The sequence below is a fragment of the Pan troglodytes genome, chromosome 12, assembly GCF_028858775.2.
Source record: "Pan troglodytes isolate AG18354 chromosome 12, NHGRI_mPanTro3-v2.0_pri, whole genome shotgun sequence".
NCBI classification, from domain to species: domain Eukaryota; kingdom Metazoa; phylum Chordata; class Mammalia; order Primates; family Hominidae; genus Pan; species Pan troglodytes.
Window position 1 is genome coordinate 38,073,909 of NC_072410.2, and position 15,173 is coordinate 38,089,081.

Genomic DNA, 15,173 nt, shown 5'->3' on the forward strand with positions numbered 1-15,173 from the left:
AATTAATGTCACATGAATATAACCTCTTTCAGTTATATCTGTAATAATTTGGCACAATGAGTAAGAAACAGGATAAAAAGAGAGAGGTTAAAGCCAGATTGAAATGTCTGCTTTCTCTTACTGGAGATTCCATTTAGTTATATTTTTCAGAACCAAAGAGATATTCTAATCAGCACTATCTTAGCAAAAAGTTTTAATTTAGTTTCATGCCAAAATCCATCTTGGCTACTCTTCAAGCCAATATATGGAAAGAGTCATAGAAAGATCCAAATTTCTTTTAGAATATTTTTTTGGGGAAACGGTGAAGTCCTGTTTATGTGGATTCTCCAAAACCAAGAAGCCCAAATCATCAATATTCCTCCCTCCATTCTACTTTAACAAAAAACCCCAAATAGTCAAGTATACCATTGCTGTATCAGGTATAAGTGAACAGGCCGGAGGGGATGAGCTGGTCTCTATCAACTGTCTTTTGGGAATGCAAACTCCTCTGCCCAATTCTTATCCAACCAGTGCAGTGGCAGCCCCCAAAATACCAAGGGATAAAACATAAAAGTCCCTAAACACAAACGCTGGCCCTCTAGTTCATATAGTATCAACTCCAAGAATGTGTTCAGAAACTGGCAAACTTTGGAACAATTCCCAGGATCGATATAGATTCAGCATAATATTCTTCCTGCAAAAGTGCTAAATGCTAAAAAAAATTCCTCTCAGAAATAATATTACTTCTGATGCTAACAATTCTAAGTCCATCATGCCCTCACATTTGGAGAGGACTTCTTGTTTGATGTAAGTTTCCTACCTTGCCCACTCCAGTTATTCCAGTAAACAACACGGAATGCTTGACTGCCAGTAGTTTTTCCATTAGATACCCATAGCGCACTGTGTCAGTTGTGGGGACAAGCATTTCAAAAAACGGAACATCTCGGTTGTATTTGAAGGTAGGTATGATTCGTTCCCAGGGATCCAGCCGTTTGGTGTCAAAGTCCATATGAATGCTCCACAGATCACCAGAACTGGGAAGCTAAAGTACAAAATTAAACACCACTTTCAATAGGGAATAAGCAATATTGACACACAGTAGTAGATATACTCACATAGAAAAAAAGGCAGTCAAAAAACCTAACTGGATTTGGATTTCTTTTTTCTTTGTAGATACATAGTTATTTAGGTATCTGAGACTAGTTATTTAAACAAAATCATGCAACACAATGCATGGAAATATCTGTTATACCGATTATATTAAAACCCATGTCAGAATTGTATAGCTTTTTAATTAAATTTAACATTCACAGGGCTTATGCCATGCCAAATACTGTCTGTGATGCTGAGGACAAGTGCTGAATGAGACCCAGCTTCTGTCTTCAATGACCTGGTAATCCCCCTGAGGGACATAAGCACTTCAGTTAATACCCATGGGGAAATAAGGGCTCTAAAGGAGTTTATTACAAACACACACACACACACACACACACACACACACACACACACAGAGGGATGGCTCATTTCTACTTGCAGGGGAGTTATGGTGATGGCTAGAGATTCAGGAAGGCTTCCAGGGGTGGTAATGCTAAAACTCAGACTTGAAGAACAAGCTGGAGTCAGATGGGCAAAAAAGGGATGGCATGGGGTGGGAAAGAAGGGGTTCAGGATTCAGACTGAAAAAACAGGATTAGAAGTCTGATGCCATGGAAAATATGGTGTATGCTGGGAAGCATGAGAGCGCTGCATACAGTGAGATGAGGCTGGAAATACAGATGGGTCAAATTATAAAAAGCTTTACTTATTAAAAATCTTAGAGCAACAGTCCAGTGAGGGATTCTAAGCAGGTAGGTAACATAATCAGACTGCATTTCAGAAGTTTCATCCTGGCAGCTGTACAGAGCAATATTGCTCCAAGGTCATTTGACAGTGACTTTTAGTAAGAAATTCATTTTTCATTGTGACTCTGTACATACATACATATGTGTATCTACAAACATGTAAAATATTTACCTCTACTATGTGCAATTCACTCTACTTTCCTTTTTTATTGTTATCCAGAATCAAAGTTTTTTTTTATTATTATACTTTAAGTTCTAGGGTACATGTGCACAACGTGCAAGTTTGTTACGTATGTATACATGTGCCATGTTGGTGCGCTGCATCTGTTAACTCATCATTTACATTACGTATATCTCCTAATGCTATCCCTCCCACCTCCCCCCGCCCCATGACAGGCCGTGGTGTGTGATGTTCCCCACCCTGTGTCCAAGTGTTCTCATTGTTCAATTCCCACCTATGAATGAGAACAATGCGGTGTTTGGTTTTCTGTCCTTGCAATAGTTTGCTCAGAATGATGGTTTCTAGCTTCATCCATGTCCCTACAAAGGACATGAACTCATCATTTTTTATGGCTGCATAATATTCCATGGTGTATATGTGCCACATTTTCTTAATCCAGTCTATCATTGACGGACATTTGGGTTGGTTCCAAGTCTTTGCTATTGTGAATAGTGCCGCAATAAACATACCTGTGCATGTGTCTTTATAGCAGTGTAATTTATAATCTTTGGGTATATACCCAGTAATGGGATGGCTGGGTCAAATGGTATCTCTAGTTCTAGATCCTTGAGGAATCGCCACACTGTCTTCCACAATGGTTGAACTAGTTTACAGTCCCACCAACAGTGTAAAAGTGTTCCTATTTCTCCACATCCTTTCGAGCACCTGCTGTTTCCTGATCGCCATTCTAACTGGTGTGAGATGGTATCTCATTGTGGTTTTGATTTGCATTTCTCTGATGGCCAGTGATGATGACCATTTTTTCATGTGTCTGTTGGCTGCATAAATGTCTTCTTTTGAGAAGTATCTGTTCATGTCCTTCGCCCACTTTTTGATGTGGTTGTTTGATTTTTTTTCTTGTAAATTTGTTTAAGTTTTTTGTAGATTCTGGATATTAGCCCTTTGTCAGATGGGTAGATTGTAAAAATTTTCTCCCATTCTGTAGGTTGCCTGTTCACACTGATGGTAGTTTCTTTTGCTGTGCAGAAGCTCTTTAGTTTAATTAGATCCCATTTGTCAATTTTGGCTTTTGTTGCCCTTGCTTTTGGTGTTTTAGTCATGAAGTCCTTGCCCATGCCTATGTCCTGAATGGTATTGCCTAGGTTTTCTTCTAGAGTTTTTATGGTTTTAGGTCTAACATTTAAGTCTTTAATCCATCTTGAAATTAATTTTTGTACAAGGTGTAAGGAAGGGATCCAATTTCAGCTTTCTACATATGGCTAGCCAGTTTTCCCAGCACCATTTATTAAATAGGGAATTGTTTCCCCATTTCTTGTTTTTCAGGTCTGTCAAAGAACAGATGGTTGTAGAAGTGTGGTATTATTTCTGAGGGCTCTGTTCGGTTCTGTTGGTCTATATCTCTGTTTTGGTACCAGTATCATGCTGTTTTGGTTACTGTAGCCTTATAGTATAGTTTGAAGTCAGGTAGCATGGTGCCTCCAGCTTTGTTCCTTTGGCTTAGGATTGTCTTGGCAATGTGGGCTCTTTTTTGGTTCCGTATGAACTTTAAAGTAGTTTCTTCCACTTCTGTGAAGACAGTCATTGGTAGCTTGATGGGGATGGCATTGAATGTATAAATTACCTTGGGCAGTATGGCCATTTTCACAATATTGATTATTCCTATCCATGAGCATGGAATGTTCTTCCATTTGTGTCATCTTTTATTTTGTTGAGCAGTGGTTTGTAGCTCTCCTTGAAGAGGTCCTTCACATTCCTTTTAAGTTGGATTCCTAGGTATTTTATTCTCTTTGAAGCAATTGTGAATGGGAGCTCACTCATGATTTGGCTCTCTGTTTGTCTGTTATTGGTGTACAGGAATGCTTTTGATTTTTGCACATTGATTTTGTATCCTGAGACTTTGCTGAAGTTGCTTATCAGCTTCTTCAGATTTTGGGCTGAGACGATGGGATTTTCTAAATATACAATCATGTCATCTGCAAACAGGGACAATTTGACTTCCTCTTTTCCTAATTGAATACCCTTTATTTCTTTCTCCTGCCTGACTGCCCTGGCCAGAACTTCCAACATTATGTTGAATAGGAGTGGTGAGAGACGGCAACCCTGTCTTGTGCCAGTTTTCAAAGGGAATGCTTCCAGTTTCTGCCCCTTCGGTATGATATTGGCTGTGGGTTTGTCATAAATAGCTGTTACTATTTTGAGATACAGCTCATCAATACCTAGTTTATTGAGAGTTTTTAGCATGAAGAGCTGTTGAATTTCATTGAAGGCCTTTTCTGCATCTACTGAGATAATCATGTGGTTTTTGTCATTGGTTCTGTTTATATGATGCATTACGTTTATTGATTTGCATATGTTGAACCAGCCTTGCATCCCAGGGATGAAGCCCACTTGATCGTGGTGGATAAGCTTTTTGATGTGCTGCTGGATTCGGTTTGCCAGCATTTTATTGAGGATTTTTGCATCAGTGTTCATCAGGGATATTGGTCTAAAATTCTCTTTTTGTGTGTGTGTCTCTGCCAGGCTTTGGTGTCAGGATGATGCTGGCTTCATAAAATGAGTTAGGGAGGATTCCCTCTTTTTCTATTGATTGGAATAGTTTCAGAAGGAATGGTACCAGTTCCTCTTTGTAGCTCTGGTAGAATTCAGCTGTGAATCCGTCTGGTCCTGGACTTTTTTTCGTTGGTAGGCTATTAATTATTGCCTCAATTTCAGAGCCTGTTATTGGTCTACTCAGGGATTCAACTTCTTCCTGGTTTAGTCTTGGGAGGGTGTATGTGTCCAGGAATTTATCCATTTCTTCTAGATCTTCTAGTTTATTTGTGTAGAGGTGTTTATAGTATTCTCTGATGGCAGTTTGTATTTCTGTGGGATTGGTGGTGATATCCACTTTATCAATTTTTATTGCATCTATTTGATTCTTCTCTCTTTCCTTCTTTATTAGTCTTGCTAGCGGTCTATCAATTTTGTTGATCTTTTAAAAAAACCAGCTCCTGGATTCATTGATTTTTTTGAAGGGTTTTTTGTGTCTCTCTCTCCTTCAGTTCTGCTCTGATCTTAGTTATTTCTTGCCTTCTGCTAGCTTTTGAATGTGTTTGCTCTTGCTTCTCTAGTTCTTTTAATTGTGATGCTAGGGTGTCAATTTTAGATCTTTTCTGCTTTCTCCTGTGGGCATTTAGTGTTATAAATTTCCCTCTACACACTGCTTTAAATGCATCCCAGAGATTCTGGTATGTTGTGTCTTTGTTCTCATTGGTTTCAAAGAACATCTTTACTTCTGCCTTCATTTCATTATGTACCCAGTAGTCATTCAGGAGCAGGTTGTTCAGTTTCCATGTAGTTGAGCGGTCTTGAGTGAGTTTCTTAATCCTGAGTTCTAGTTTGATTGCACTGTGGTCTGAGAGACAGTTTGTTACAATTTCTGTTCTTTTACATTTGCTGAGGAGTGCTTTACTTCCACCTATGTGGCCAATTTTGGAATAAGTGTGATGTGGTGCTGAGAAGAATGTATATTCTGTTGATTTGGGGTGGAGAGTTCTGTAGATGTCTATTAGGTCTGCTTGGTGCAGAGCTGAGTTCAATTCCTGGATATCCTTGTTAACTTTCTATCTTGTTGATCCGTTTAATGTTGACAGTGGGGTGTTAAAATCTCCCATTATTATTGTGTGGGAGTCTAAGTCTCTTTGTAGGTCTCTAAGGACTTGCTTTATGAATCTGGGTGCTCCTGTATTGGGTGCATATATTTAGGATAGTTAGCTCTTCTTGTTGAATTGATCCCTTTACTATTATGTAATGGGCTTCTTTGTCTCTTTTGATCTTTGTTGATTTAAAGTCTGTTTTATCAGAGACTAAGCTTGCAACCCCTGCTTTTTTTTTGTTTTCTGTTTGCTTGGTAGATCTTCCTGCATCTCTTTATTTTGAGCCTATGTGTGTCTTTGCACGTGAGATGGGTCTCCTGAATACAGCACACTGATGGGTCTTGACTCTTTATCCAATTTGCCAGTCTGTGTCTTTTAATTGGAGCATTTAGCCCATTTACATTTAAGGTTAATATTGTTATGTGTGAATTTGATCCTGTCATTATGATGTTAGCTGGTTATTTTGCTCACTAGTTAATCCAGTTTCTTCCTAGCATCGACGGTCTTTAAAATTTGGCATGTTTTTGCAGTGGCTGGTACCGGTTATTCCTTTCCATGTTTAGTGCTTCCTTCAGGAGCTCTTGCAAGGCTGGCCTGGTGGTGACAAAATCTCTCAGCATTTGCTTGTCTGTAAAGGATTTTTATTTCTCTTTCACTTATGAAGCTTAGTTTGGCTGGATATGAAATTCTGGGTTGAAAATTCTTTTCTTTAAGAATGTTGAATATTGGCCACCACTCTCTTTTGGTTTTTAGAGTTTCTGATGAGAGATCAGCTGTTAGTCTGATGGGCTTCCCTTTGTGGGTAACCCGACCTTTCTCTCTGGCTGCCCTTAATATTTTTTCCTTCATTTTAACTTTGGTGAATCTGACAATTGTGTGTCTTGGAGTTGCTCTTCACAAGGAGTATCTTTGTGGTGTTCTCTGTATTTCCTGAATCTGAATGTTGGCCTGTCTTGCTAGGTTAGGGAAGTTCTCCTGGATAATATCCTGCAGAGTGTTTTCCAACTTGGTTCCATTCTCCCCGTCACTTTCAGGTACAGCAATCAGACGTAGATTTGGTCTTTTCACACAGTCCCATATATCTTGGAGGCTTTGTTCATTTCTTTTTACTCTTTTTTCTCTAAACTTCTCTTCTCACTTCATTTCATTCATTTGATCTTCAATCTCTGATACCCTTTCTTCCAGTTGATAGAATTGGCTGCTGAAGCTTGTGCATGTGTCACATAGTTCTCGTGCCATGGTTTTCAGCTCCATCAGGTCATTTAAGGTCTTCTTCATGCTGTTTATTCTAGTCAGTCATTTGTCTAATCTTTTTTGTCAAGGTTTTTAGATTCTTTGTGATGGGTTCGAACATCCTCCTTTAGCTCGGAGGAGTGTGTTATTACTGATCGTCTGAGGCCTTCTTCTCTCAACTCGTCAAAGTCATTCTCCATCCAGCTTTCTTCCATTGCTGGCGAGGAGCTGTGTTCGTTTGGAGGAGAAGAGGTGCTCTGATTTTTAGAATTTTCAGCTTTTCTGCTCTGGTTTCTCCCCATCTTTGTGGTTTTATCTACCTTTGGTCTTTGATGATGGTGTCGTACAGATGGGGTTTTGATGTGGATGTCCTTTCTGTTTGTTAGTTTTCCTTGTAACAGTCAGGACCCTCAGCCGAAGGTCTGTTGGAATTTGCTGGAGGTCCACTCCAGAACCTGTTTGCCTGGGTATCACCAGCAGAGGCTGCAGAACAGCAAATATTGCTGCCTGATTCTTCCTCTGGAAGCTTTGTCTCAGAGGGGCACCCAGCTGTATGAGCTGTCGGTTGGCCCCTACTGGGAGATATCTCCCAGTTAGGCTATTCAGGGTTCAAGGACCCACTTAAGGAAGCAGTCTGTCCACTGTCAGATCTCAAAACTCCATGCTGGGAGAACCACTACTCTCTTCAAAGCTGTCAGATAGGGACGTTTAAGTCTGCAGAAGTTTCTGCTGCCTTTTGTTCAGCTATGCCCTGCCCCCAGAGGTGGAGTCTACAGAGGCAGGTAGGCCTCCTTGAGCTGTGGTGGGCTCCACCCAGTTTGAGCTTTCTGGCCACTTTGTTTACTTACTCAAGCCTCAGCAATGGCGGGCGCCCCTCCCCCAGCCTTGCTGCCGCCTTGCAGTTCGATCTCAGACTGCTGTGCTAGCAGTGAGTGAGGATCTGTGGGAGTGGGACCCTCTGAGCCAGGTGCAGGATATAATCTCCTGGTGTGCCGTTTTCTAAGACCGTTGGAAAAGCGCAGTATTAGGCTGGGAGTGTCCCGATTTTCCAGGTACCGCCTGTCACGGCTTCCCTTGGCTAGGAAAGGGAATTACCCAACCCCTTGTGCTTCCTGGGTGAGGTGATGCCCCACCCTGCTCCATGGGCTGCACCCACTGTCCGACAAGCCCCAGTGAGATGAACCTGGTACCTCAGTTGGAAATGCAGAAATCGACCATCTTCTGCATTGCTCATGCTGGGAGCTGTAGACTGGAGCTGTTCCTATTTGGCCATCTTGGAACCTCCTCAATTCACTCTACTTTCTGTTCTATTTTTTTTTAAACCTCAAGGTATAACATAGCCTTTTTTGTCAAATTTTAAGAGTCCATTTTAGAGAGTTTCATATATGTAAATATCAATATAACCACCCTAGATTCAAATATAGAACATGTACAGCACCTCAGAAGGCTTCTTTCTTCCACTTCTTTGTCAATACTAGTTTGTCTATTTGATATCCTTTCACCAATGCCACACTCTGAATTGCTGCTGTTTTATTGTCTTGAATTATTCAAGTCATGTAGTTAAGTCCTCCAAATGTGTGTTCCTTCAAGATTATCTCAGTTATTATAGATCTTTTACATTTTTATATAAATTTTAGAATGAGATTGTCAGATTTCATGGAAAAAATCTGTTGGGATTTTGGGATTGAAGTTGTCTAAAATCTTCAAAATATTTTGGAAAGAACTGATAACTTAATAATAGTATCTCAATCCATGAACATAGTATATCTCTCCATTTATACAGATGTTTTAAAATTTCTCTCAACAATGTTTTGTAATTTTTAGCAGAGGCCTTTCACATCATTCATTACTTTTATTCCTAAGTAGTTGGTATTTTGTTGCTTATATAAATGGTATTCTTTCAAATTTTCATTTGTTAACTCTTTGTGGACCTTATATCCAAGGGCCTTACTAATGTACTTATTAATTGTAATCATTTGTTTGTAGATTTTTTAGGTATTTCTACATATTCAGTCATTTTTTTCTGCAAATAATGACTATTTTACTTCTTCCTTTCCAAAGTTTGTATGTCTTATTTCTTTTTCTTGCCTTATTGCACTGGCTAGACTCTCCAATATAGTGTTTACTAAAAGTTGTAATAGAGGATATTTCCTTTTTAAAAACTGGGTTGTGACCCTTTCACTTGATTTCATGACCAGTTAATAGACTGTGACCTTTAATTTTAAGATTACTAGTAGAGAGGGTGAATTAGATATGACTCTAGCAAAAGGAACAATAAATAGGCTATTTTAATAGCCCATGAAAGAAATGATAAGAACCTGGGTTATCCAAAGGCAGCAAGGATGAAGACAAAAGGACATATTAAAAAAATACTTAGGTGATAAAATTTATTGAATACTGACATATTATTATTTAATTTACATTCTATATTCAAATATTGCCATTTTTTCCAATAATATAATTTATAGCTATATTTTTCCAAGTCTAAGATCCATTCCAGGATCATGCATTGCATTTAATTATCTCTCTTTAGTCTTGTTTTATTCAGAGAAGTCTCTCAACTTTGTCTCTTATGACATAGATATATTTGAAGAATATAGTCCAGTTTATTTTATAAAATATTAATTGGTTTGAGTTTTCCAGGTGTAACCTCATGATTAGAATCGAGTTATACATTTTTGAAATAAATATCACAGAAGCAAGATTATATCTTTCACAGTGCCCCATATCAGGAAGCAGGCACAGGTTTGCCTTGATGTTAGTTAAATTAAATTGATCATGTAGCTAAGGTGCTGTTTACAAGTTTTTTTTTTTAAGTAAATACTTAGAAACTATGTAAATACTGCTTATCATGAAACCTCTACCCACTAATTTTAGTATTCATTGATGATTCCTGCCTAAATCAAGTATTACAATAATGGTTGCAAGGTGATGACTTTCTAACGTTATCCATTATTCCTTCTGCATAGGTTAGTTGGTATTAGCCATAAGAGTTTTTCTTTCTTCTCTACTTATTTACATAGTCATGCATATTTTTATTATGAGTATGGACCTACAGATTTTTATTTTACTAAAAGGGTTATGATCCTATACTATGATTATTGATTTTGATGCTTAAATCTATCCATTTTTGACCAGTGGAAGTCTCTTCAAACTGCCTTCTGTGTTCTTTTGACATGTCACATCATTCTTTGAGCACTTTTTTACTATGCAACATAAAATAGTTGTTTTGTATTTTCCCTGATCCAGTCTTGAAATCAACTATTTTACTAAGAATTTCTCATTTTCTTTAGTGGAGGATGACAATAGTATTTAAAAATAAGTATACTAGATATGCTCATTGCTGCTATCAAGGTGTCTTTGTGTCTAGTTCTGTTCAGCACATGGACTAGAAAATTTACATGTATGTATACACACATCAATTTTCATACATTTACTTATTTACTTAAAGACACAGTCTTGCTCTGTTGCCCAGGCCAGAGTGCAGTGGTAAGATCATAGCTCAGTGCAGCCTCAAATTCCTGGGCTCAAGAAATCCTCTTGCCTCAGCCTCCTAAGTAGCTAGAACTACAGGTGTGCAATATTGAGCTTGGATACTAAAAAAATTTTTTGTAGAGACAGGGTCTTGCTATATTGTGCAGGCTGGTCTCAAACTCCTGGCCTCAAGTGATCCTCTTGCCTAGCCTCCCAAAATGCTGGGATTACAGGTGTAAGCCATGTGCCCAGGCAATTTTCATACATTTACATGTATGTTAACATTTTGAATATCAGTGAGTACTGAGACCTGCAATACCAATCCAATAAAACAGAGTGCATTCTAATTTTTCTCCTTCCATACATATTTGTAAATCCCTTCTCTAACAGTGAGAAATTCATTGTCATTATTCTCAACATATTTACTTATTTAGTCAATCTTAGAATATATAGCAAGTACATTCCAGCAATTCAGGATAGCTAACCAATCACACTGTTACTTTCACACTGTGAAAAATAAATTTACTAACTAGAATTCAATATTTGTTTACAGTAGAGAGTTTTTATATACTTATACATCTTACTTTTTTAATATGACTGGGAGAGGGCTCCTAACTTAAAAAATATGATAAATGTTGTCTATGGTTGGAAAAACATGAATAATTTTAGGAACCAGTTTAGTGTATAAGTTATATTTTCAATAGAACTAAAGCTTTTAAAGTTTTAATCTTAAAATTTAAATAATTCAGAATTATTATGTTAAAATATAATTTATTTGGTTCTTACCCTGGCATCAGGATTATCATCAAATTGTGTTCTAATAAATGTATCAAAAGAATCATAGTAGTTTTCAGTTAGGTTTCCACCCAAAGACCACAAATAACAGAATACAAAAGTCTGACATAGTATAGTGTTCAATTTTGTTTGTTCCTGAAAGAATAAAGAGAAACAGACTTAATATTTTATATATGAACATAAAAAGAATCCTAAGCTGCAAAGTGTAAAGATATTTTTCTTTCATTCAGACTCACACATTTTTAAATGGGCACAGTGTATGTTTCTTCTACTTCACTCAATGGTTCACAGAGCAGTGTTTTCTTATAGTTATACATTATAACCACTGATGAGAAAATGAATGAGAAGGAATATGTAGGGAAAAAAGGTCCAAGTTTGTCTTTCAACTGATTATTATAAGTTTTTAAATGCCTGCATGAAGGTATGTAAGCAGATTGAGAATATCTTGTATTGGGAATATGTTGTAGACTGTTAGAGAATTCAAAACTGAGTAGAGGAATAAACTATACATGCTAACGTTACTTGTAGCTTTGAGATTCTAAGAATGACATCATAGCTATTAGTCCCCTGAAAAATTAACTTAAAAATCAAATGGTTATATTTTAGAATGGAGTCATTTCTTTGCAAAGAACTTATACAATAATCTAATTTTTCTAGCTTCATAGCAGTAAGAAAACTCTTCATACCATTGCCAAGTTAACTCCATCTTTCCCAAGTATCAAGGACTCCAATAAGCAACAGAGTGTAGTAACTTTGCTGATGTCCACTTGTGGAATTGCTTGGCTGCACTTTTTATTGATAAAATGTAAACCTTCATCAACATAACGTTGGAAAAGATTCAATATATATTCTTGGGTTTCCTCAGTCAGCTGAAAATGAAACAAATGATAGTTTAGCAAGACCTGATAAATATATAATTAAGTTTAGAATTAGGTTGGTTAAAATCTGGATATTTCTATATATTCAGTGACCTTTAGACCAAAGGCTATAACTATCAGAACATATTAAACAAATTAAATTTTAAGGAAACCTTTTATGACTGGGAAGGGATACATGGGGGAAATTATGGGTAGTTGATGGCGTTCTATTTCTTGGTCTGGCAATGGGTTCAGAGGTGTTAATTTCATAATTATTTCTTAAGCTGCCAATACATATTTCATGCACTCTTCTATACTGATGTTCTTTCACAATTATTAACAATGAAAAAGAAGAAACACAGAAGACAACATTTTAGTCTCTATGTAAGGTAGAAAAATAATTTCCGAATATTTAAAAGTGAATTCAGCCCCTCTCACTACTCTTATTCAACTTTGTCCTGAAGTCCTAGCTAATGCAATAGGACAATAAAAGGAAATAAAAGGTATACAGATTGGGAAGGAAGAAGTAAAACTGTCTTTGTTTACAAATAACATAATTGTCTATGTAGAAAATCTACCTAAATTGACAAAACAAAACAAATAAAACTGGAACTCATAGGTAATTATAGCAAAGTTGCAGGATATGAGGTTAACATATACAAGTCAATCATTTTGTTATACACCAGCAAGGAGCAATTGGAATTTGAAATTAAAAATATAACACAATTTACATTAGTGCCAAAATAAATTAACTATAAATATGTACTAGATCTATATAAGACAAGCTATAATACTCTGATGAAAGAAGCTAAAGAACTACTAAATAAATGGAGAGAAATACCACATTCATGGATAGGAAGACTAAATAGTCTTAAGATGTCAATTTCTCTGATGTTATCTATAAATTCAACACAATCTCAGTTAAAATTCCAGCAAGTTACTTTGTGGATTAATTGACAAACTGATTCTAAAGTTTATATGGAAAGGCAAAAAACCCAGAATAACCAACACAACAATGAAGAAAAAGAACAAAGTTGAAAAACTGACACTACCCAACTTCAAGACTTACTATACAGCTGCAGTAATCAAGACAGTGGGTTATTGGTGAAAGAATGGACAAGTAGATCAATGGAACAGAATGGAGAGCACAGAAATAGACCTACATAAATACAGTCAATTGATTTTTAACAAAAAAGCAAAGGCAATCTGATGGAGAAAGGACAGTCTTTTCAAAAAATGGTGCTGGAACAACTGGATATACACATGCAAAAAAACAAATCTAGACACAGACCTTATACCCTTCATAAAAATTAACTGAAAATGGATTATAAATGTAAAGCACAAAATATACAGTTTTTAGAAGATAACAGGAGAAAATCTACATGACTTTGGGCTTGGTGATGACTTTTTAGGTATGACACCAAAGGCACCATCCATGAGGGAAAAAACTGGTAAGTTGAATTTCATTAAAATTAACTTCTACTCTGTGAAACACACTGTTAAGAGAATAGAAGAGTAAATATTTATACAATCTGAAGAGAAACCAGAGTATTGTTAAGAAAATAAAAAGAGAAGCGATAGACTAGGAGAAAATATTTGCAAAAGATATAATCTGATAAAGAATTGAATTCAAAATATATAAAGAACTCTTAAAATTCAACAATAAGAAAACAAACAACCCAATTTCAAAATGGGCCAAAGACCTTCCTTAATAGACACCTCACGAAATACGATACATAGATAGCAAACAAACATATGAAAAGATGCTCAAACCATTTGTCATTAGAAATTGCAAATTAAAACAAGATACTACTACGTGCCCATTAGAATGCATAAAATCCAAAACACTGACAATGCCAAATGCTGGCAAGGATGTGAACAACAGGAATTCTCATTCATTATTGGTGGGAATGCAGAATGATACAGCCAAATTAGAAGACAGTCTTGACAGTTTCTTACAAAGCTAAACATATACTAAATAATTCAGCAACCACATTCCTAGGTATTTACCCAAATGTGGTGAAAACTATGTCCACACAAAAACCTGCACATTAATGCTTATTAAGAGTTTAATTCATAATTGCCAAAACTTGGAAGCAGCCAAGAGGTCTTTCAGTAGGTGAATTGGTACATGAACTGTGGTACATTCATACAAAAAATATTATCCAGTGCTAAAAAGAAATAAGCTACCAAACCACAGAAAGACATGGAAGTATCTTAAATTGAATATTACCAAGTGAAAAAAAGCCAGTCTGAAAAGGCTATGTACTATATGATTTCAACTGTATAACATTCTAGAAAAGGTAAAACTACAGAGATAGTAAAAAGATCAGTGGTTGCAGGGGTTAAAGGATGGGGAATAGGGATGAATATGTAGAGCTCAGAGGAATTTTAGAGCAATGAAACTATTCTGCCTGATACTATAATGGTGGAAACGTGACATTATGCATTTTTCAAAACCCATGAACTGCACACAAAGAGTGAACTCTAATGTAAACTATGCACTTTGGTTAATAATAATGTATCAATAGTGGTTCACCATTTATGCAAAGTGTTAATAACAGGCGAAACTGTTTGGGGGTGAGGGAGTGCATGGGAACTCTCATTTCTGTTCAATTTTTCTATAAACTTAAAACTGCCCTAAGCACAAAAATGTCTGTTAATTTTTAAAAAAGTGAATCAGAAAAGTTAAAAATCTTAAGGTAGCCAATGACAAACTCTCAATTCTGAGAATTACTGACTTTAATAAGGTACTCTGAGACTAGACCATAATATTCTTAAAACTGTTGATACCTAAAAAGGAGGAAAACAATAGTTTTCTGGCTCATCTTTGGAGGGGGAGAGGCAGAGATGAAGATGGCTTACTTGGAGTAGGGGATGAGATGTGGGGGAAACATCTCAAAGGACTACTTGTTAAGCTAAGCTAAAGAGAAAAATTCTGTGTTAGAATGGAGAAGCTACAGAAGGTAGTATGAAACTGAGTTGTTTTGAATAACAATGTATAAGCTTTCCTTCACTTTGGGTGGAATTGTACCTCTGAGGTTATAATGTGTCTTAGGTCTTGCACCTACAATTGGGGTAGGATGTAAATGAGTTTTCTTTTATCTTTGGCTGTCATAGGTGTTAGGGGCTCTCAAAATCCAAAAACAATGACAGTTAGGGTCTGGACTTAAATATT

The 15,173-nt window shown here is 36.6% G+C and overlaps 1 protein-coding gene across 1 annotated transcript in view; it reads right to left on the minus strand.

The window, feature by feature from the left end:
• Positions 1-15,173, minus strand: part of DNAH6 (dynein axonemal heavy chain 6) — a 303,630-nt gene that overhangs the window by 148,931 nt on the left and 139,526 nt on the right. The window contains exons 36-38 of the mRNA XM_515578.8: positions 11,825-12,007; positions 11,130-11,273; positions 800-1,021 (exon numbers count right to left, since the gene is read on the minus strand). Coding sequence (XP_515578.6) covers positions 800-1,021; positions 11,130-11,273; positions 11,825-12,007 — 549 coding nt within the window. The remainder of the gene's footprint in view (positions 1-799; positions 1,022-11,129; positions 11,274-11,824; positions 12,008-15,173) is intronic.